The sequence below is a fragment of the Rhinolophus sinicus genome, linkage group LG14 (assembly GCF_036562045.2).
Source record: "Rhinolophus sinicus isolate RSC01 linkage group LG14, ASM3656204v1, whole genome shotgun sequence".
NCBI lineage: Eukaryota > Metazoa > Chordata > Mammalia > Chiroptera > Rhinolophidae > Rhinolophus > Rhinolophus sinicus.
The window spans coordinates 16,940,868-16,962,878 of NC_133763.1; the positions used below are offsets into that span (position 1 = coordinate 16,940,868).

At 41.1% G+C, this 22,011-nt stretch overlaps 1 protein-coding gene across 8 annotated transcripts in view; it reads left to right on the forward strand.

Annotated features, from left to right (window-relative positions):
• Positions 1-22,011, forward strand: part of ASPH (aspartate beta-hydroxylase) — a 196,459-nt gene that overhangs the window by 126,345 nt on the left and 48,103 nt on the right. For all 8 annotated transcript variants that reach the window (XM_074318815.1, XM_019752429.2, XM_074318811.1 and 5 more), the window contains 5 exons: positions 2,145-2,230; positions 8,130-8,216; positions 14,473-14,623; positions 16,473-16,609; positions 21,081-21,179. In XM_074318815.1, the coding sequence (XP_074174916.1) occupies positions 2,145-2,230; positions 8,130-8,216; positions 14,473-14,623; positions 16,473-16,609; positions 21,081-21,179 (560 nt within the window). The remainder of the gene's footprint in view (positions 1-2,144; positions 2,231-8,129; positions 8,217-14,472; positions 14,624-16,472; positions 16,610-21,080; positions 21,180-22,011) is intronic.

The following is a 22,011-nucleotide window of genomic DNA, read 5'->3' on the forward strand; positions in this document are numbered from 1 at the left end:
CTTCTTAATATTGAGCCCCGAATTAGACACCCCGCCCGCACCAGGGGGCGTGGAACAGCTCTCCTTCTCGCATGTGGGGCCCTCCCTGTAGGATGGCCAGTGCAGTGTGTGTGCTCCTGGGGGAGGAGACGCCGTGAGACAGCTACACAAGCTTGGCTCTCCCCAGCTCAGTAATCAGATAAGTCACACCATCTCCCCTGCGGGGACCTAGGCAGGAGGCTAAGAATTTCTAGGAAACCTCCCTCCTTTTGAAACCATATTAGTCGGAAATAAGTGTCCCCTTCTTCCTGTGTGGATGAGGCAAGGAGGTGTCAAGGGACTAACCTTTTAGAATCTCAGTGCCGACACCTGTGAAGTTCAAGTTCTTGTGTCCAGGAAGTTGAGAGAATAAAAGGAGACATATGTAAAGCACCGGCTATGGAGACTGGCCAGCGGGCACAGAGTGAATGCTGAAAAATAGTAGCAATTCCATTCAGTGTTCATTCGGGTAATTTCACATGGCCCTTCTTTGCCCTGTTTTACTTGTGTTCTCCAAGTGGTTTGTGATTTGGATAACCAGATAAATGTGGCATCATCCTCTGAAATAGGGTAAATAAATGGAAGAACCGATTCGTGAGGAATAGAGAATTCCATTTCTGACCTACTGAGCTTGAGGCGCCTCTGCCAGAAAATCAGACACTTGGATTTATGATTTTTGTAATGCAGGAGAAAGTTAATTAGTTAATTTGTAGCTCAGTTTTGGAATTAAGCAGGGAAAGCCCTTTAAAGGGCTGAAGACTGACCTTGAAGAGTACAAGGTCCCAGGGATCGGCAGAGGGCAGGAGCCAGAGGAGACAGGAAACAAATGGAGAGGCCAGAGGCTAAAGAGGAAAACGAGGACAGCGGGCAACACAAAAGTCAAGGAGAGTGATGGTTGCAGGAAGGAAGGAGGAGTCAATTATGTCAGATGCTGCAGCAGGATCAGGTAGGATAGGAAGAAAAGGGAACAGTCATTCTTGCCCAGAAGGCCATAGGCATTATTAGCTCTCAGGTAGGGAGCCCTTACTATATGCCAGGCACTGTGCTATTTGCTCACGACTTAATTCTCAAAGCCACCACCCCCTTATAGATTAGGGAAGTGAGGGTCTCAAAAGCCTAGTACTAGCTTGGCTTAGGTCACAGGGATGTGTGTGGAGGGATGTCACCTTTAGAAGGAGAGCCCCTCCTCCTTTGTGATAGGATAGAGCAGAATCAATTGAATTTGTAGGTTTAATGTCAGACCACTGAGGAAGTTCTCTTCTGACTGTTCTCATTTCTCACTATTCCTCCCACTCCTCCCGTTTCCCACCACCATTCCCCGTCTCTGTCTGGAACTTCTGGCTTCTTCCCCTTCAAGGTTCTGCCCTTCTCATTCTCCTGAGGGGTGGGGTGGGGGGGAGAGGGGGGGGGGTGGAAGAGAGGAGAGGAGAGGAGAGGAGAGGAGAGAGAAACTGACCACTTGCATAAGTTATATGTGGAGACACTTTATAAAGAATGTGCTTTTGAGCTAGTTGTTGAAGATTGGGCATATTTTCAACTGATGACAATAAGGACCAGGCCATTTTATTTGGAGAAAGTAGCATCAGAAATGGCACAAAGCTGTCTGGGGGCCATGGGGCAGTCACTTTTGCTGAAGTCTGGGCTGTGGCCGGAGTGATAGATCCATGATGTCACAGAAGGCCTTGAGTACTAGGCTAAGAAATTCTATTTACTTGAGTCCCTTGAGAGTAGCTTCATATTTTTATTTTTATCTGATCAGAAACAGTAAACATATATTCAAAAACTCTTTGAAGCAGTTTTTTGAACTTAGCCAAGTTTATCATAAGAGTTTAGAAATCATACCTACCATTTTCATTCTAGAAAGTAGGTCAGTATCCTGAAAATTTCAGGATACCAGTATTCACCCAGTCCTCTGTGAACACCTTTGAACATGTAAGGAAGGGCCGCATTGCTGACTGTCCTACTGGGGGTGGCTGAGGGGTGGGGAGGTGAGCCAGGAGTGTGCTTGCTCCTCAGTTGTAATGTGGGACCAATGCTAGGTTTCTCATTACTTGTAAATCACTATTCATAATGACTATTTCTAGATAAAAATAAAATAAAAAATAAAAACCTCTTTTTTCTTTCAGTTAAGAAAAAGAAGCCTAAACTATTAAATAAATTTGATAAGACTATTAAAGCTGAACTTGATGCTGCAGAAAAACTCCGTAAAAGGGTAGGTCAATGTTTTTGTTTTGCGCACACATGTGCAACGGTTTAGTTGTTAAATAAACTCGGGCATTACTCTTGATTTATTATTTTTTTTAATTGTTGAGAAATAATCTTTGAGTAGAGTGGATTTTTCCCCAGGGACATCAGCATTCCACATGAAATGAATCAAATGAAAAGAAAAATTGCAGCTGTAACAGCTGAAGAGAAATAGAATTTACCTTCAGGTCACCTGCCTGGGAGTCAGCCCACTTCCATCTCATTCTAGTTATATGGCTTTGGGCAAATCACTTGGCCGTTTTGAACCTCAGTGTTCTTATTTAGAAAAAATAAGAATAAGAATAATTCTGTGTCTTATTTGGTTTTTGTAAAGATCTAATGAGATTTGAAAAAAAATCATCAACTCTGTCAAGTACCATACAAGTGGAGGTTTTAACTTTATAGCACCTCAGTCCAAAACAAGAAAACAGGTAAGTTCAGTACACAGGATAGTTACTGTTAGGTGAAATAACATTAGATTTAACATTCTTCTTACTTGAGGTTAAACTTAGGCACCTCCAGTTTTCAGGGTGACTTTTGTGTTTTGCTCTGTCATCAGTTAATTTGAAATATTATTTGCATTTGTTTCTAGATATTACAATTTTTGAAAACAGTGGATTAACACTAGATGAAGTTGTTTGCTCTCTTGATTTGGTCACATTCTTCTAATTACCAGGCCAAATATTTATTATTATGCACTTAATAATACATTATTATGTATTTAATAACATGTATTATTAAATACATCTTCATTTAATCAGCTACCTGTTCTTCAGGGAAATTTCTCTTCTCTGTACTTGAATTTGTACTCTGCTTAATGCTCATTAGTTTTCCTGTAATATGTTTTTTTTTTTAATCAGTAGATGTTGGCTGCAAAAAAAAGGGGGGGGGCTGTAAATAAATAAATAAGCAACAACAGTAAAAAAAAAGAACACAACCCAACTTAGGAACTAAAGTGGGACAGAAATGTGCTTCCCAGACATTTATTGGAAATGTACCAGCAGCCACGACGGCTTCTGTACTAGCCTTAGACAAGGTTCCCAAGCTACTACAATAAAAATGTAGTAACTCCAAAGAATGTTGCCACAAAGTCATTGTTCACTAAATTAACCACACAGAATGATTTCTGAGTCTGTCTTACTCAACTTTATAAAATTAAGCCATCCACTATTTGTAGGAAATTTGCATTTCTTAGTAGAAGTGAAGCAGAACTCTTCTTTTTCTATCACCTTGTTCGGCGTTCTCCACTTTCTCTGTACTAAATGCCTTATATGAAAATGTGGAATGCCAATTTCACAGGTGACTTTTGGGATAAAGAACAAATGAACAGCTTTACAGATGGATTTTTTAATGTAATTATAATGAATTATAAAGAAGGGCTCAGTTATCGAGGGGCACATAAGTCAGTGGGACATAAAAGTGCTAGAACAATCCATGGAGTATTCTCTGGTTCTTTCTTATTTAGAGAAATTACGATGTTTTCCTTAAGGAGCACCCTGAATCTATAACAGGGTAAATAAAAGAGGAAGAAATTTCCACAAAGGCAATTCCTGCTTCTGAAACAACAGGAAGCCAAATTATTGACTGAATCATCAGCATAATGAAGTCTTTATGGTTGTTTTTATAGCTGGTATTTTCAAATGATGCAACTGACTGCATGGAAATAGTGAGGCCATGCTAAGGCATGTCCTACGCAGAAGACGTCCAATCTCAGTTCATGTCCTAGCTTCAAACACTGTGCTACACGGAAGTACGAGGTCACTTTATTTTTTCTTCAGAAATGTACGAGGTCACTTTATTGTTTCTTCAGAAATGTATAGATCAGATCATATTTCAATGATCTGTTTTATAAAAATATTTATTGTTTGAAACTCCTTTTGGCCCCCAGAAAAAGGATTTGAGATTATATATTAACATATTTGTTTATTTGTTGGAATCATTTATTATTATTGTTGTATTATAAGTGACCGAAGGAGAGAGAAAGGAAAACCTGACGCCAGAGTAAGTCGGCACACGAAAGTTCAGACGGCAGGCCCAAAGCAGTGCTAGCAATGAGGTAAACTGTTGACATCACGCTGTAAGATGAATCGTGTTCATCAGAAGAGCTGTTCTGCCCCAAGTCCAGAGAGAGACTTCCTGCTGGTCGTCATACGGGCACCCCGATGGGCTGCACAGCCTCCATAACATCAGGCCAGCAGATTCTACGTCTGCAGCGTGTGTCTTAAGGTCCTGTTGCCACTGGCCTCAGGCCAAAACAGTGGGGCCCAAGGACATGTCTCTCCAGAGAACTGTCTTGGTCCATAGAATAAATCTAAGCTATGAAGCACTGATGATTTTCAGGCAGTTTTTCACAAGCATTGTATCTTGCAGTTGAGTTTTTTTAATAAGACTCTCACAGTAGTGTTAAAAGCTATATTCTCTAGTTAGAACCTGGGGAAGGGAAATCTCTTCAGGCTAAAAGCAAAAACATTTACTTTGCCAGATGGTCCCTTAAGAAAGCCACATGGCTTCTGTCTTGAGGGGATCCAAAGGATGCCGAGGAGAGAGGCAAAATACTCCTTTTTTTTTTCCTTTTTTTTTTTCTAATAACCTTGATGCCCAACTTAGGGAGTATCAAGTAGAAACAAAATACAATGCAAATTTGTAATGAATATTGTTATTCCTGCGTGTGTTAAATCTGATATTAGTTCATTTAGCATGATTTTCACAAAAACAGCCTCAACATTTGCAAGTTTAAGTTGCACAGGCATGTGGTAGGCTGGACATGGTCCCCCAAAAGATATCCATGTCCTAATGTATTTTAGGAATCTATAAACGTTACTGTATTTGGAGAAAGGGACTTTGCAGGTATGATTGAGATGAGGGTCTTAAGATGGGCAGTTATGCTGAGCTATCCAGTTGGGCCCTAAATGCAATCATGTTTCCTTATAAGAAAGAGGCAGAGGGAAATTTGATAGAAACAAAAAAGGAGAAGGCACACACACAGGGGAGCAGGCAACACGAAGACTCAAGTGGAGACTGGAGTGATGCATCCACCAGTCAAGAACACTGTTGGGAGGCAAGAAAGAGAGTCTCCCCTGGAGTCTCTGGAGGAAGCAAGGCTCTGCCGACATCTTGGTTTCAGCCCAGTGAAGCTCATGTAGATTTCTGTTCTCCAGAACTGGGAGAGAATAAATGTCTGTTGTTTTAAGCCACCGGTGGAGTTTATGGTAATTTGTTATAGCAGCCACAGGAAATTAATGCAGGGAAGTTAGAAGAAAGTCACACAGAAGAAGATATTTACCATGACTTCATCCCTTAAAATCATTCACAAAAGAAATAAAATAGTGGTTTTAAAAACTATTATCCAAAATATACCTGAAAAAAAAACACACACTTGAAATTCAACAATAAGAAAACAAACAACTTCAGTAAAAAATGAGCCAAAGACCTTAGCAGACCCCTGACCAAAGAAGACATACAGATGGCAAATAAGCATATGGACAGGTGCTCATGTGTCATCAGGGAAATGCAAATTAAAATAGCCCTGAGATACCTCCACACACCTATTAAAATGGCCAAAATCCAGAACACTGACAACACCAAATGCTGGTGAGAGTGTGAAGCAACAAGAATTGCCATTCATTGCTGGTGGGAATGCAAAATGGTGCAGCCACTTTGGGAGACAGTTCGGTGGCTTCTTACAAAACTAAACATGATCCAGAAATCCTGCTCTTTGGTATTTACCCAAAGGAACTGAAAACGTATGTCCACATGAAAACCTGTGCATGGGTGTTTATAGCAGCTTTGTTCATAGTTGCCAAAACTTGGAAGCAACCAAGGCGTCCTTCAGTAGGTGAATGAATAAACTGGTACATCCAGACAATGAAATATTACTCATCACTAAAAAGAAATGAGCTATCAAACCATGAAAAGACATGGAGGAAACTTAAGTGCATATTACTCTGTGAAAGAAGCTAATCTGAAAAGGCTGCCTACTATATGATTACAACTGTGTGACATTCTGGAAAGTGCAAAACTGTGGAGACAGTAAAAGGATCATTGGTTGTCAGGAATGAGTGGTGGGGTGGGGGTGGGGAGGGATGAATAGACGAAAAACAGGATTTTTAGGGCAGTGAAACTACTCTATGATACCAAAATGGTGGCTACAGCCCGTATGAAATTGTCGGAACCCATAGGATGTACAACACCAAGAGTGAACCTTAAAGTAAACCGGGAACTTTGGGTGAAGATGATGTGTCAATGTAGGTTCTCTGATCGTAACCAATGTACCGCTCTGGCGTGGGATATTGCTTATGGAGGAAGCTGTGCTTACGTTGGGGTAGGAGGTGTATGCAAAACCTCTATGCTTTCCTCTCAATTTTCCTCTGAACCTAAAACTACTCTAAAAAAGGTTAATATTGTGAGAGGGACAGCATGTTTTAAATCGTGCTACAATTATTTCTGACAATAAATATAACTTAGAGAATGTTCCTGGCTTGATTTATCTCTACATCCAAGTCCTCATTCACTCTGCATTAACCTGCCTGTCAAGTAAGGGACTTACCTGGGACGGGCCCCAGTGTCTACATGCATTTTATGTATGTTGTCAGATTGACCTTTACAGCAACCCCGCAGGGTAGTCAAGGACACTCATTATCCCCATCTGACAGATGAGGCACCTAAGGCAAAGTCATGAGTAACTTGCCACCGGTGACACACCTGCTAAGTGGGGGACCCCAGACTCTCAGCACTCAGCCTGGCTCCAGATGCTGTGCGCGGAACCACTACAATACGCGTATATTTTCCACCAGCCCCTCAGCACCACTCCTGGGCCTCCAAGAAGGAAAAGAAAACCTCCTTCTTTGATGATATCTGGCTAAAGGAATGATTTTAAGGAACTTTGATATGGATGTTGCCTGACTCCTCTCTCTTTAGTTAAGTCTTTCGGAAGTAGGTGTAAAGCACAGTTGCGTAGTGCTGTACAGTTTGCTTTGCACGGCCACACGTGAGGTCAGCTTTGTTGTGTGAAAACTCCTTCGGTGAGGGTCCACACCTATAAGCCACCGTGAGCTTGCACGTACATGCAGAACGAATGGATTTACCAATTTATAGGGAGCTGAGGGTGTGGGAAAGTCAACCCAGAACATCTGTCTCTAGCCCATGGCTCCAAATATCCTCAACCTGCAGCCACCCGTTAGAAACCAGGAGACGCGTTTCAGCCTGTGGAATGGCACTGATGGAGTGAGGTGGCCCTCCCCACGTTTACCTGTCGCACGTCCTCTGTTCCTTTCTACACTGATGGTCAGACACCTATCAGAGGTGCGCAGACCATCTTCTTAGGGCCCCGTGTGAGCTCTGGGATGGGGTCACGGGACACAGAGGCCATGAGGTGCTCCAGGCAACCAGCTGAGCCAACCCTCACGTCCAGCGGGTGACAGGAACCGTGGCCAAGTGGCCCTCTCATCCTGCATGCTTATTCCTCACCGTTTGAACTGGCACTTCAGGCTTCTCATCACAGGCCCCACATCCTAGCTGCCAGCAGTATTTTTACCTCAACTTAAAAACCTAAATGTTTTCTTCAAGAATGTGTGTAGGAACTGAGCATATATAGGAAGAATGCAATGTCTTTACTGGAGACTCATATGACGTCATTTGTCAGGTTTATGTCTTTTAAGAAATAAAGCATATCGACGTTCATTCCTGGTTTTATGTTTCCCTAATACAGTTAATTATTTTGAACCTTACGTAAAACTGTCTTTGGATTCAGAATGGAGTCCAGGAAATTTCAACAAAATTTCTTGGTAAATATTAAAAAGCCATATTGAATAGCATGCATTTGAACTTACTGTATTTATTGTATTTATGTTATTGTCTCTTCCTAACAGGGAAAAATTGAGGAAGCAGTGGCCGCGTTTGAAGGACTAGTTCGCAAATACCCTCAGAGTCCCCGGGCGAGATACGGGAGGGCACAGGTATTCTGAAACCCTTCTGCTTGGATAACTGGCTTTGCCTTCCATGTGCTCTGTGTAATTGGAGTTTTCACTGCCCACTCTGCATTTTCTTTTTCCTTTCTAACTTCTATACAGAATCAATTTCTCATGCCTATGCATAAACTCAAGCAAGAAACACTGTTTCAAATAAGACAATTGATTATTGCTATTGTGTACTGATGAATTTAGTAACATTTTCCTGCGCCCCTCCATGTGGCTTCTCTCTGGTCCTGAAAAGAAAGTAAACAATAACACTTTTGTCAGTAATTTCTCATTCCATTTAGACCCACCATAGAATTTTCACGTTAGGCTCCTTAGAGCTTTAAGAACCTCAGTTTTATAACTAGAGGTTGCAAGTATGCTTAGGAAAGACTTTTTAAAAATATAAGTGTTTTCCATAGTTTCTTTCAATAGACTCATTTCTCACCAGCTACCTTCTCCCTACCTCCCGCTCCCATCACCTCCTTTTTTATCTGACTTTCTCCATTTCCCAGCTCCTCCTTTCAGGGAGCTTTTCCACACTCGTCTGTAGCTTCATGTACCCACCGTGTACCACATCTGTTTCGTGAATACTCTAGAGGTCTCTGTCCTTGTGGGTCTTATTTTACAGTGGAAGATATTTTAAAAGTTACTCAAAAAATATTGAATGAAAGCGCACTATATGCCAGGCCCTGTCCAAGACACTGCAGATGTAGCCATCAACAAAACGTATGGAGTTTTCATTGTCATGGTGAAGACAGTGCATGAAACAAATAAGAAATGTATGCTTGCCAATGGTAAATGCTGAGGAGAAGCAACGTAAGGCAGAGTGCACTCATCGGGCGTGTGAGGGACGGGAAATACTGGCTAGGGTGGTGGGGGAAGGTCTACTGACAATGTGACATTTGAGCAAAGCCCTGAAAGTCTTTATAAATGAATATATATTTAAAGAATATTATCAAATGTTCAATAGACTAGATCATCTTGCATAATATGACATAAAGAAAAGGTAATGAAATCAAGAATGTACCTATTAAGATTTTTTGGCTGCAGATAATGTGATTGAGAATGAAGGGGGACAGCACTTTAGATAATGTTATCGGAAAAGGCCTCTTTAGGGAGGTGACAAGTAGCTGAGATGTGACAAGGTTGTGGCAGGAGATGTCCAGGCAGAGGGAGCAGCAGGGGCAAAGGCCGTGACGCAGGGAAACAGTGTTGCCGTAAGAAGCTTGAGGACAGAAAGAAGGGCTGCTCAGGGACAGTGAGTAGGATAAGTTAGGCCAGGGTCTCACGGAGTGCGTTCTGTATGTGCGGGGAAGCCATTGGGGCGTTTGTGCAAGGGTGTGAGCGTCTGATGGTTGGTTGGTTGGTTTTCATAAAGTTTGCTTTGGTCACTGGGTGGAGAATGGGTTATGGGGGCAAAAGTAGAAGCAAGAATAGGACACCATAGCAAGGGCAGTGAGGATGCGGTCTTTAGACTGTGGTCATGGCCCTGGAGAGGGGGGGAAGCGGGCAGAGCCAGAGGGACCTGATGATGGCTTAGCGGTAAGGCCAGAGAAAGGGAAGACCCCAGGGGACTCCCCGGCTTTAGGTTTGGCCCGCTGAGGAGAGGATAGTGCCAGGAACTGATCAGTGGTGGTAGAGGAAAGGTGTGGGGAGCTGCCAAGTCAGGAGTTTGATTTGGTCCTGTTACATTTGTGATGTCCATTAGACATCCCAGTGGCTGTGTCAGGTAGAACATAGATTTATGGAGTCTGGAACTCAGGGTGAAAGCCAGGGCTGATACACAAATGTGTCAGGCAGTAAAGCTCTTCCTGCCTGGTGGAAAACAATAGATGCAGAGCTACAGAAATTTTCCAGACCAAGGAAGAGCTGACAGCACCCCTTTGAAGGGGGTCAGTGCAGTGACTTGTGTGTGACACACACAGGAACTAGTGCATCTATAGATAAAACAAGTATATTTTACTCTGAACTAAAGGTGGCAGCCACTCAAGATCCAGACGCTCAAATTCTTCCTACCTCCCATTGAAAATGTATTACATTTTTATTAATTAAATTTTAATGAATTAAGGTTGTGAAAAAGTAACGCAAATAAGTTCCTCTTGTCTGTGGTACAGACCAGGTTTAGCAGAGAGCAACTATATCATTTTCGTAAATTAATTTGATCAGTAATCCTCCCCATTTGCCACATTGTATTGCTATTAAGCCAGAAAAAAATGAGTTTCCAAAAGACCATGCCTATTGAAATAAGTGATGTGCTTTGTCACTAGTATGGACAGTCATTTGATTAAGGAAAGCATATTAACTAGAGAGAATAATGATTGATACAGATGCTAATTTACTTATGGCAGAAATGTTTGTGCTTTAGAATTTTTTCTTTATATGTGATTATTAATTATGGGTACCAAAATCTAAATAAATGCACTATATTTTGCACAGGGAGATTGCTATATTTATACTTGTATCCATATTTAACAGGAAGAATTTGAGATTTAGGCCTCAGGCAATATTTTTTGTCTCTAAACTATTATGCTACAAGGTGTTACTAATATTTACATTAATGTGCCATAAAGTAAAACTTAATCATGGTAAATTAAATTTTAAGAGCGTAATAAAGGTCATTTAAAATGCATAGGAGTTTTAAAAATAAAAATTCAACAGAAGATGGATTTTAAAGGGAGGAATAAGTGATGACCTTTTCATTCTTTGTTAGAAGATTAAATAATTACTTTGGAATTAGCCCAACAAATTTTAAAAATTCGGCAACGTTAAGTTAAATACAAATTATAATGTCAATAATTTCTCAAATAACGCTGACATTGTCTCATTCTTTGGATCACTGTGAAAATCAGTTTTGATCAAGTTCTCTGAACATCAGACACACAATCTTGAATTATAAACTCAATTCACTTTGTTATCTTATACAAACCACTAATGCCTCGGAGGCAGAAAATGACCCATCTCCTGGGAAGGCTGGATGGGTTGAGTCAACAAAAGGCTTTGCGATGGTAATATCCTGCAACAATTGTTCAGTTTCACCTCAAATCATTTTATCTACAGATATTAAGCTGATAAAAATCAATCTGTATAATTTTGATGTTCAAAGCAAAGCCTGTCAGTTTCATTCAGGAGATTTTTAAAGAATTATGTGCGTTTTTAATACTGGTATTTTCCCTATTCTGGAAATTGTAAAATGTTTATACTTCATTGAAATGAAGGACCTTGGGATGCGTTGGGAGACAAGGTATATAGATTGTATCATTTTTCTCTCCTTGAAGATTGACAGGTTGAGTTTAGTTAGAGATTTCTGTTCCTGCAAAGAATTATCTTGGTAGGCATTTGTCCTTAAACTAATCTTGAAGAGACCCGCCAGTTCCAAGATGTCTTTGGTAGTTTGAAGAGGCTACCAAATGAAGAAGGTGAACTAGATGGTCTCAGAAGGCTCTCAGCTCTCGGACTCGGGCATTCGGTGAAGTCTTCTATAAACCAGCGTGTTTTGGGAGAGTTAACTCTCCATAGCCAAACTCACAACAAACATGCCTAAACAGAACAGGCATCATATGAATGTAGGAAAAGCCAAACGGTCAGGACAATCGGTATGAGTCATTGACATTGGACTTCCTCTGCTGATAGATAAGTATATTCTGGAGACCATTAACAGGTTTAAACAGATAGTTGTATGTTCTGAAGCTTTTCTCTGTCAAGCAAGGGTGAATTGCCCTTTTCCAATCTTTGTCCTATCAATTTATGTCCTATCAATTTATGTCCTGTCAATTTTGCCCAGAAATTTTTGTCCTATCAATTTTCCTTTCTGTCTACTTCTATCTCTACTGCTTCAGTTCTCACCCTCATCATCTTGGGAATCTTGTCCTAATCAATACTTATTAACACGTTATTTTGTGTGTGTTATTTTCTGAAAAGCTTCCAACTGATATATTACAATTTGTGCTGATTCTTACTAATTTTTCACTTTGGGGTAGGGAAAGAGATGGATCATTTCTTACATATCCTCAAATGGTGGAGTTACGCTTTATTTTGCGTGCATCTATATGTAAATTACAGCACCCACGTTTTTTTAACAAGGTAAACATGTTGAATAGGATATTCTGAGAAAAAAATTATATGTGCCACTTTTAGCATCTAACTAAATGGTAATCATCAAATTATAGTTTACTAAATCTGATGAGATTTTGATGACCATGTTATACATTCTCCTCTCTCTTCCTGTCTCTCGTACAATCTAAGTATCTTGCTTATTTCACTAAGAAAATTGAAGTATCCGCAGAGAACTTCACATGAGCCCACTACTGTGCTGACAACCTACCTACACCTGCGCCCATCTGCTCTTCCTTCCCTCCGGTCAGCGTGGATGGACTGTTCTGGCATCCCTCTCACCTGCTAAAGACATCTTCTAATTCTTGTGTCCCTCTCTGCATCATCAGATTGTCCTCTCTGCTGAATCTTTCACATCAGCTTAGAAACAAGCTGTAATATTGCCACTGTTTAAAAAAACTCTCCCATGTTTCCACTTACTGGCCCATTTCTCTGCTTCCCTTTACAGCAAAACTCCTTAAGAGAGCTGTCTGCACGTCTTTCCCTCTTGTTTTCTCTTGAACCTACTCCCTTCCATTCCGAGTACCCTGTGACACCACGGAAACGCTCTTGCCAGGACCAGCGAGGCTCCACACTGCCCAAATCAGCATCTCACCCAACCTGGCAGCCGTGTCTAATATGATTGCTCATTTCTTCTTGATACTTTCGTCATTTGGCCTCCAGAACACCACTTTTATGGTGTTATATTCTTCTTTCCACTCTCTTTCTCTGTCCTTTTGGCTGGTCCTCCACTGTCTTTCTGACCTCTCGTGGCCTTGAAACATTGCAATTCCTTAGAGTTCTGGTCTTGACCTCTTTTTTTCTCTCTACACCCACAACTGCTTCTAGCTTCTGAGCTTTAAATACCACCTCTGTCTTGACAATCCCCCAATGTATATCTCTCCCTCTGACCTCTCTCCTGAACCCCAGACTCATATATGCTCCTTCCTATCCAATATCTCCCCTTGGGTACCCAATAAGCTTAGGGGTTTAATATGTCCGGAACTGGACTCCTGCTTCCATATGCCTGCCGGCCTGCTTCCACCCTACCTTCCCGTTCTCAGGGAGTGACAGCTCCATCTGGTCATTGCTCGGGCCCAAACCTTGACTTGATCCTTGACTCCTCTCTCTCCCTTTTCTCATCCCCTCCATTCACACCATCTGCAAATTCGTTGGCTCTGACCTTCAAACTATTTCCATAGTCCAACCACTTCTTACCACCTCCATCACTGCTGCCCTCGTCCAAGGCGTCCCTTGTCTGTGAGCCTGCGGGGACATCCTACCTGGGCTGTCTGCTTCTCCCCCACCCACCTCAGTCTGTTCTCCATACACCACCAGCGTGATCCTTTCGGCACATACGTCAGATCATGTTAAAACCCCCAGAGTCTTTCCATCTCACATAGTTAGTGTAGGAGAATTGGCAGTAGCTTACCAGGGTCTTCGTCACCTGACGCTCCCCATCATTTCCTCCCAGCTCCCCTCCTCCACCAGCCTTTTCTCTGTTTCATGGCCCTCAGTCTTGCTGTTCTGTCTGCCTGGGATGTACTTCCCCAATAGTCTCATGTCTTGCTCCCTTACTTCTTGCAGGCCCTCCCTCATCATCCTGATTAAACTAGCATCTTCCCTACCACCCCACTCCCAGCATTCCTAAGCGTGCTTGCTTTTTATTCACAGCATTTATGGCTATCAGACACATGGTACTCTTATTTGTATATTGTGTTTCTATCCTTTCCAGAATGAAGCGAAATGACAAAAGGGTTTTGTCTGTTTTGTTCAGTTTGTCTCTACATGAGTTGAGCAGTGTGTGGCTCCCAGTTCTTGAATGAATGAATGAATAAATAAAAAATGAAAAAGAACAGGAACTGGACTGGAGTCCTGGCTGTATGATGTAAATGTATGACATGACATAAGTCTCCATCAGCCCTAGCGTGTATTAGTCTTGCTTTTATTATATTCTTTCTCGTCTGTAGCTTAGTAGCTAACTTTCCTCCATATTATTAAAATAGCATGTTGTATTGCTTTCCTTCATTTATTTTCTTAATCTCTTGATACATTTTAATGTCTTGGATGATTTTCAAAGCACGTCTACAAGTTAACTTTTCATGAGTCTCTTGGGTGATGACAAATGTACACATGGGACATTTATCCAGTGTGGGGCTTCCTCTAGTGTGAAGACGATTTGGCCGAGAAGAGGAGGAGCAATGACATTCTGCGCAGGGCCATCGAGACCTACCAGGAGGTGGCCAGCCTGCCCGACGTCCCCGCCGACCTGGTGAAGCTGAGTTTGAAGCGGCGGTCAGAGAGACAACAATTTCTAGGTAAGATGGTCTGAGAAGAGTTAATTCAACAGGCCATGCCATGCTTTTATCTTGAAGAGCCTGAAGGCTACACATACTCTTTGAAGAGTCTAGATACATGGAAGGAAACCTGAGTTCTGTAACTAATTTACCTGACTGTTTCTTAGGCTGAAATAGTAATCCTAACCTTAATAATGACAAAGATGCAGATGGTATTTTGAGCACCCTTCCCTCCTCACCCCACCCCACCCAATTTAAAGCTGAGATAAATGGGATGCTGAGAGGCTGGGTAATTTGCCTAAGGAATTATAGCTAATAAATTAATAGGTCGGAAATAAAAAACTCTTCCTGTCATGTCAAATTCTTTTTTCTCTTAACTATAACAAACTGATTTATGCAGGCTGAAATTATCAGTGGGGCAGTTTTTATAGAGGAATATTAGCAGTTCCAGGCACTCTAAAAATTTTACCTGTAATGTTTGACTCTACGCCAAGGAAATTGATAGAAAAACAATGAATCATGAAGTAAATTTGCACATATTTGAAAAGAGCACTATAAAAGCATCCTCTCTGACCAACCCAGGTTCCCAGAGCCAAAGGCAGTAAGACTCGAGATAAGCTTCCTTCCTTATAACCAGGCTGTGGTTTCCTCCCACGTAACATGTCATCAGCAACACTAGGTGGGAAGCACGTAAGTCACATGCAACTGCTAAGATGGGCGCTAGGCTGGCTGAGTAAGTTACATGAACGAATTACAGACGTCACTAAGAGAGAGTCATGTAAGAGGTAGTCAAGGTCAATTGACTCTTTTCTCAGTTTTCTGAGGGATGGGATTCGAGGTAGTTGTGTCACTTTGGTAGATGACCAAAATCTGTGACAGGAGCAGATGACCCAAGAGATGATTAAAAACTAGAAGAAATGGTCAGTTAGATTTGTATTCATAAGGATCAATTCCAGGGGATGGAAAAAATGCAGCACGCGTGCAGGATGGACGCGTCAGGGCTGGGACTCGGGGGCACTCGCCGTGGGGACAAAGTCAGCCTTCCTGAGTTGTCTTCTTACTCAGGCTCCAATATGGCCCTGCTTACACAGGCCACTGTTTCTATCGTTACAATTTTGATTTTTTTGTTCATCATAGACTTTATCATATTAGTTTTGATTTTTAAAAAGAATGCATAAAAATCACTCATCTCGGTTACTGAATTTTCAGTACCCTCTTCCACGTTGGCCCCAGCAATTTAACTTTCTGTCCCATAGCCTTAAAAATGAATTGAAGTGAGGATTTTCATGACTCATGCGTGCATGGTACCCTATCGTCCACCAGAGGGTCCCCTAATACTGCATGATGTCTCCTTCCTTCCTGCTGAGGTCATTCATTCCCTAAAGATGGAGACACTCTTAACTGGAAACAGTGTCTGCAGTGGACCTCAGCGCCTCTTCAAACTCCACACAGAGTGCTAGGCCCCTAAATCATTAGACTTTTTGTCTGTTCTCTAGTCATAATTTTAAAGTTAATCGTAATAAACCAAAACTACCTCTGTAAAATATTTTTATAAGGAATTGGTAACTAAAACTTCGTTAAGAAGGAATTCGACATAAAAAATATAAATGGTGATGAATTTAGAAAGTGAGAGTGTCTTTAAAATGGTTTGTTTATGATAAGTGTTATATCCAGTATCTACTTACAGGAGTTATTGATAACACTGCAACTGTATGATGAAATCCTAGTAGCTGTCTCTGTGGACTCACAGTTAAGCTGGCCCTCATCTCTGTTGAAAGGTCTCCCGTGATGTGTAGTTTCAATGCAAACATGGACGTAATCTGTTTTTATTTCTATTGTTTTTTGTTTTGTTTTTCCCGTGCCAAATCAGGTCACATGAGAGGCTCCCTGGTTACCCTGCAGAAATTAGTTCACCTATTTCCTGACGACACTTCCTTAAAGAATGACCTTGGAGTGGGGTACCTCTTGATAGGAGATAATGATAATGCCAAGAAGGTTTATGAAGAGGTGAGCGAGCAGCCGTCTTCCCTTAACTACGTCAAATTGTTTTGAGCATGACGTTCTAATGTTGTTTGTAAATTGCATTTAATACACCCAGTCTCTCACTGTCTTTATTTTAAATTAAGTTAAATGGAATGTATTATGATAGGTGATATCTTCTATATATTGTTTTCACATCGCTTCTTTTTCCCTTGATCAGATTTTAAATTTTAGTTGACCCTTGGTACATCAAAACCTTCAACCTGTCATTGTGATACTTTTAAAGCTTCCTGTGTCTCCGTCAGTCCACAAACAGCCTTTCTAAAAATGTTCTTTGTGATAGGAAGAGGAACTCAAGTTTTTCACGGACATAAAAACACAATATTTTCCTTTTTTCACTGAAAGTCTGGTTGAGAGAGAGACTGCAGAACGTCTTTCAGGCCTATGGAGTAAATGACTCACCTTTCAGAGGGTATTGACTCTGATCCTCTAGCAATGATGCCTTTAAAAGGATTTCTATCTTATAATGGATATTTTAATAAATGACCTGTAGGTCACAAGTAACTGTAAAATCTAGAAAACTGACTCCTTCAAATAGTGAGGCAATTCACTGGGTATGGAATGAACAGGATACCAAATGAACTTGCAAGCTGGAGAAAGTTAATGCCTCTGTAAAAGAAAGATGAACACATTTATTTATTATTCTTTAATTTCGGCCTTTTGGTCAACGGTTTTCCAACTGGTGCTCTTTACATGAAAATGCTGCTGCTCAGTGATAGCCCATATGATTCATTCTGTCTTTAAAATGCTGTCAAGTAACATAGTGATTTCATACTCCGTCTAGGGACTGGTCCACTCACAAAGTGATGCTTTCCTCCTTTTATTGCTATTGATGCTTAACTGAAAATCATTGAATTTCAGAGCAGTGGTCTCTTCACCTTTGTCATAATCGTTTTACCTGCTGCAGGAACATAACTAAGCCCTTTGCTTTTTCTAGTGTCTCTAACATCTACCTACACAAAGTGAATTGACCCTACAGTGTTGAAAATGTGTACCCTCCACTAACGTACCTATTCTAGATCATAAAATATGACCACGAGGGGCATTGTATTTGCCAATGGCCAAAACATAACACAGAGCTTTGTCTTGCAAAGTTTGGTTAAGGGGAACCTTATGTATAATGTCACTAATTCAGGATTTAGTAAGAGCCATCAAACTATATTAGATATATCCATTATTCTGCACTTTCAGAAGCCACAAAGATGGAATTGTAGAATTCATTCCTCTCTTCCTCCATTTCTCCCTTCTTTTCTTCCTTCCTTCCCCAAATCATGATCAAGTGTTAACTGGGTGCTAAACACATGTGAGTTTAGGGCCGGATCTGAAAACATACTAGTTTCTCTCACCCACTAGGGATTTGTCCTTCCTCACCTTTTCAAAACCTTCCTTGAATGTATTCGCATTTTTAACCTGATACTGAATCTCAGATATGTGAAACATTTCACTTCATCTTGAAAAATAAAATTCCCCTGCTGGTGTTTATACATTTGAAATAATAATCTCTGAATAAACACCACAGGATGCAGAAAGTCTAAAATATAGCTATATAATGCAGTTGAGGGTGTTTCTTTTTAAAGAAGCACTAATAGACTGAAAATATTTGTGGGGTTTGCGTTATACTTAATGGATGCTCTTTCGTTAACCACAGTTTATCCTGATATGTTATGTCACAGTCAAATATCATTTCCAGAAAACTCATAGTGTAATTTTATTTTTTTCAAGTTGCTTTTTATCTCTGAATACATTTATAAAAATTATTGATCATTTCCATTCCGGGTTTTTTGCTGTGTTTAGTTTCAACAAAGATTGACTTTAAAATGGTCGGACGTAGATGGCTCACATCTGTGGCCCCCGGAGGTGCTCCTGAGTTTCCCTCCACTAGTAACACTGCCTGTTACCCACGCCACCCATGGCCAAAAGACCAGCATCGTTCTTGAGTCTTCCCTCTCCTTACTCCTCAATGTATCCATCCACTGAGTCAACATATATTTGGTGAAACCCACCAAGGTTGCTTCGGAAATGTAGCTAATGATACAAACACAGTGTCCCTTCATGGAGATTATCTTGCATGTGATACTAAACAGAATCTTTTGTGATTTGCCTCTTGCCATCTTCTCCAATCTCATTCCCTTTTGCTGTTCCTAGCCTACTATTCCTTTTTATTCACTTTTTCCTGTGCTTAAAATACCTCCTCTCCCTCTGTCCTCTATCTTCCCTTTGCCTGGTGAACTCCTATTGATCCCTAAAAACCTTTCAGACCTTGCCCCACCACACACACCCTAGAGGAAACTAGGTGTCCATCTGCTATACCCCCTGCATGCCTCATGCCTATCGCTATGGTTACACTTACCACATTGCATTGCCTTTGTCTCCTTTTGGGTTGGTCTCCCTCCCTTGACTGAGAGCTCCCTAAGAACAGAGAGTATATGTCATTTATGTTTATGTGTCCAGAGCCTAGAAATGGTCTGTGCACTCTAAAATAACTAGTAAAGGAGTGCATTTGCTAATTCCTTGAGGTGATGGCTGTGTGTCTACAGTAGGCAGAAATTCATCTACGTAGCTGCAGTAATTGTAATAATCTCTTTGGAGTTATGCTACCAGAAACATGATCGGCTTCAATTCAGTTCAGTTCCAAGGGTATTTATTGCGTTCTTGCTCAGCATCTAGGTTGGAAATAGATGCTCTGGAAGGTTCAGAAGAAGCAGAGTGTGTGCTTCCAGAGTTCTAGTTAGGGAGGAAAGCCCACGTGCACCCATCCATTCGGTTAGAGCAGATTCCTCGGTGACCTACCATGTGCCAGCACTGTTCTAGCCCTGGGGATCAGCAATGAGTGCGACGGACACAATCCCTGTAGAGCATCGATCTTAGTGGGGGCAATAAATAATAATAGTCAGATGGTGATGAGAGCTATGAAGAAAAAGGTGTCAGTATAAAGAAGTTAGAAAGTGACTAGAAATGGGGATGAGGGCTGTGTGTTTTCTGTCGGGTGATTGGGCGTAGGCTTCCCTGGATGGTAACCTTTGAGCAAGAATGTCATCAAGGTCAGGGAGTAGCCATTTGGACATCTGGGGAAGAGTGTCTGAGGCAAAGGAGTGCTGCAAGTGCAAAGGTCCTGAGGCAGCACTGCCTTGGGCTTGCGATGCAGCCACAAGTGTCCAAGGCACCTCAGAGTGGCTGGTGGGAGGCCGGTGGGACAGAAGCCAGGGAGGTAGAGGAGCCCAGCTCAAGAGAGGCCTTGGAGGCTGTTCCTAAAACTTGGTCTTACTCTGAATGAGGTGGAACCCCGTTGGGTTTTGAACAGAGAAGGAATGAGACTTGACGTGGGATTTAGTGAGTCCCTTGAGGGCCCATGTAGAGAATGGACTGCAGAAGAACAGGGCTGGGGGTACAGAGGGTCAGCAGTCAGGAGGTCCTGTAGGAAGGTAGGGGAGAGATGACAGACTTGGGCCAGGTGGCGGCAGTGAAGGAGATTACAAGGCATATGATTCTGAATATATTTTGGAGGTAGTGTTGGCTGGATTTGCTAGCGGATGAGCTGTAGGAACAGATACAAGTTAGAAGACACTGAAGAGTTGGTAGCACATGCTGTGGACTCACCAAGGGCGTGAGGTCCCCTCTCCTGACATGTTTACTCCTTCTGTGTAAGGAACCCAAGGTGACTGTTCCCCATTCCTCCTCAGGCTCAAGGTTAAAGAGAAGCTACAGGATATTCACTCAACTCACACCTGTTTCAACTTTTGCTTTGGTTCTGTAAATTAGTTTGTCTAAGCCTCTTCACAAGTTGACTGTTTTTGTTTTGATTTCTCACTGCTAGCATTTAATTTAGAGGCATTTTAATCATTCATAAGAAATGCATATGAAATTAATAGTGATTTGATTTATATTAAATATTTACCTGAGTTTTGTCACAGAATATTGGATTTGCTCCCCACTTTATCCTCAGTTCTTAAAATGGTTTGGACCTTCAAGAAATGTATTGAATGAATGGATCATGATATATTATGAATGCAAATCTAAATTTTCTCTTAAGGCAATGTATAAAGCATGTAGAAAAGAAATGTAATAACCATTCAGAGTTGATGTCAAGGTAGCAAATTTAAAGCATTTTCTCCTGACCACTAAAAGAAATACTGAAGTCATAACAATTGATAGATATTTTGCTGATTTGCATTGTTCAAAACAGTGCCTTAACAGTCATTGCCTTTTCACTCATTTCTTCATTCTTGAAGAACTAATGTATAGATGTGAAAACATTGAGTTGAAGGGAAATGGGGCCATTTAAGCCTAATACATTGCAATGAGACAAAACACTAGGGTGCTGTAAACGGTAACATCATAATCCAATCTGAGGACAGCAAAGCTAATTAAAATTTGTTTTGACAGCCATTTGCAGAATGTATAGTCCATCACAATAGCTTTTTGTTTTCTTTGAGCTTAGGTTCTGAATGTGACACCCCATGATGGTTTTGCCAAAGTGCATTATGGCTTTATCTTGAAGGCACAGAACAAGATCGCAGAAAGCATTCCCTATTTAAAGGTAACTGTCCCTGATGGCTCTTTTTCATCATCCGATTCCTTTAAATCGTTTGGTCACCCTTGGTTATGCACTGTAGGTTGATTGGCAGGTACTGCTGAGTCTTTTCACCATGAAAATGTACACCCTCTGACCATGACATTCGTAGACCAGTATGGACCTTCCCCATAATTGAGTGTCGACTATAGAAATACCAAATATGTGAGCAGACTCTCTGGGAAGACTTTATGGAGAAATCCCTAAAACTGCTTTTATTAGTTTTTATTGAAATGTCAAAGGTAGACAAAAGTTATTAACGTAATATTTTAAAATATGGGTGATGCATTAAATGTTCCTTTTACAATTTAATCTGACTGTTTTGAGCTATCGGGCTTTTGGGGGGTTGACCTGTTAAGTCTGCATTTTTTATCTCACTTTGTATAACTTGCCATGAGCCCTATTCAGATGAGTTTCAATATGTAATTAAAGTATGCTGTCATTTTTCCTCTCTCATATCTAGTCGAATCCTTGTCACATCACCAGAAACACACTAGGTCTGGCTCAGGGCTGTCCAACAGAACTTTTTGCCACGATGGAAATGTTCTTTGTTTGTACTCTCCAATATGGTAGCCACCAAGCCACATGTGTCCATTGAGCACCTGAAATGTGGTAGTGTGACTGAGGAATTGATTTTTAATTTTAATTCTAATTAACTTTAATTTAAATAATAGCATTAACTAGTGGCTACCATATTGGACTGGTAGATGATGGGATGCCTCCAAACTTTTTTTTTAAGTAGCTGTATGTTATACTTTTATGATCACTTTTCTTTCACATGACTTAACCTGCATGTTAT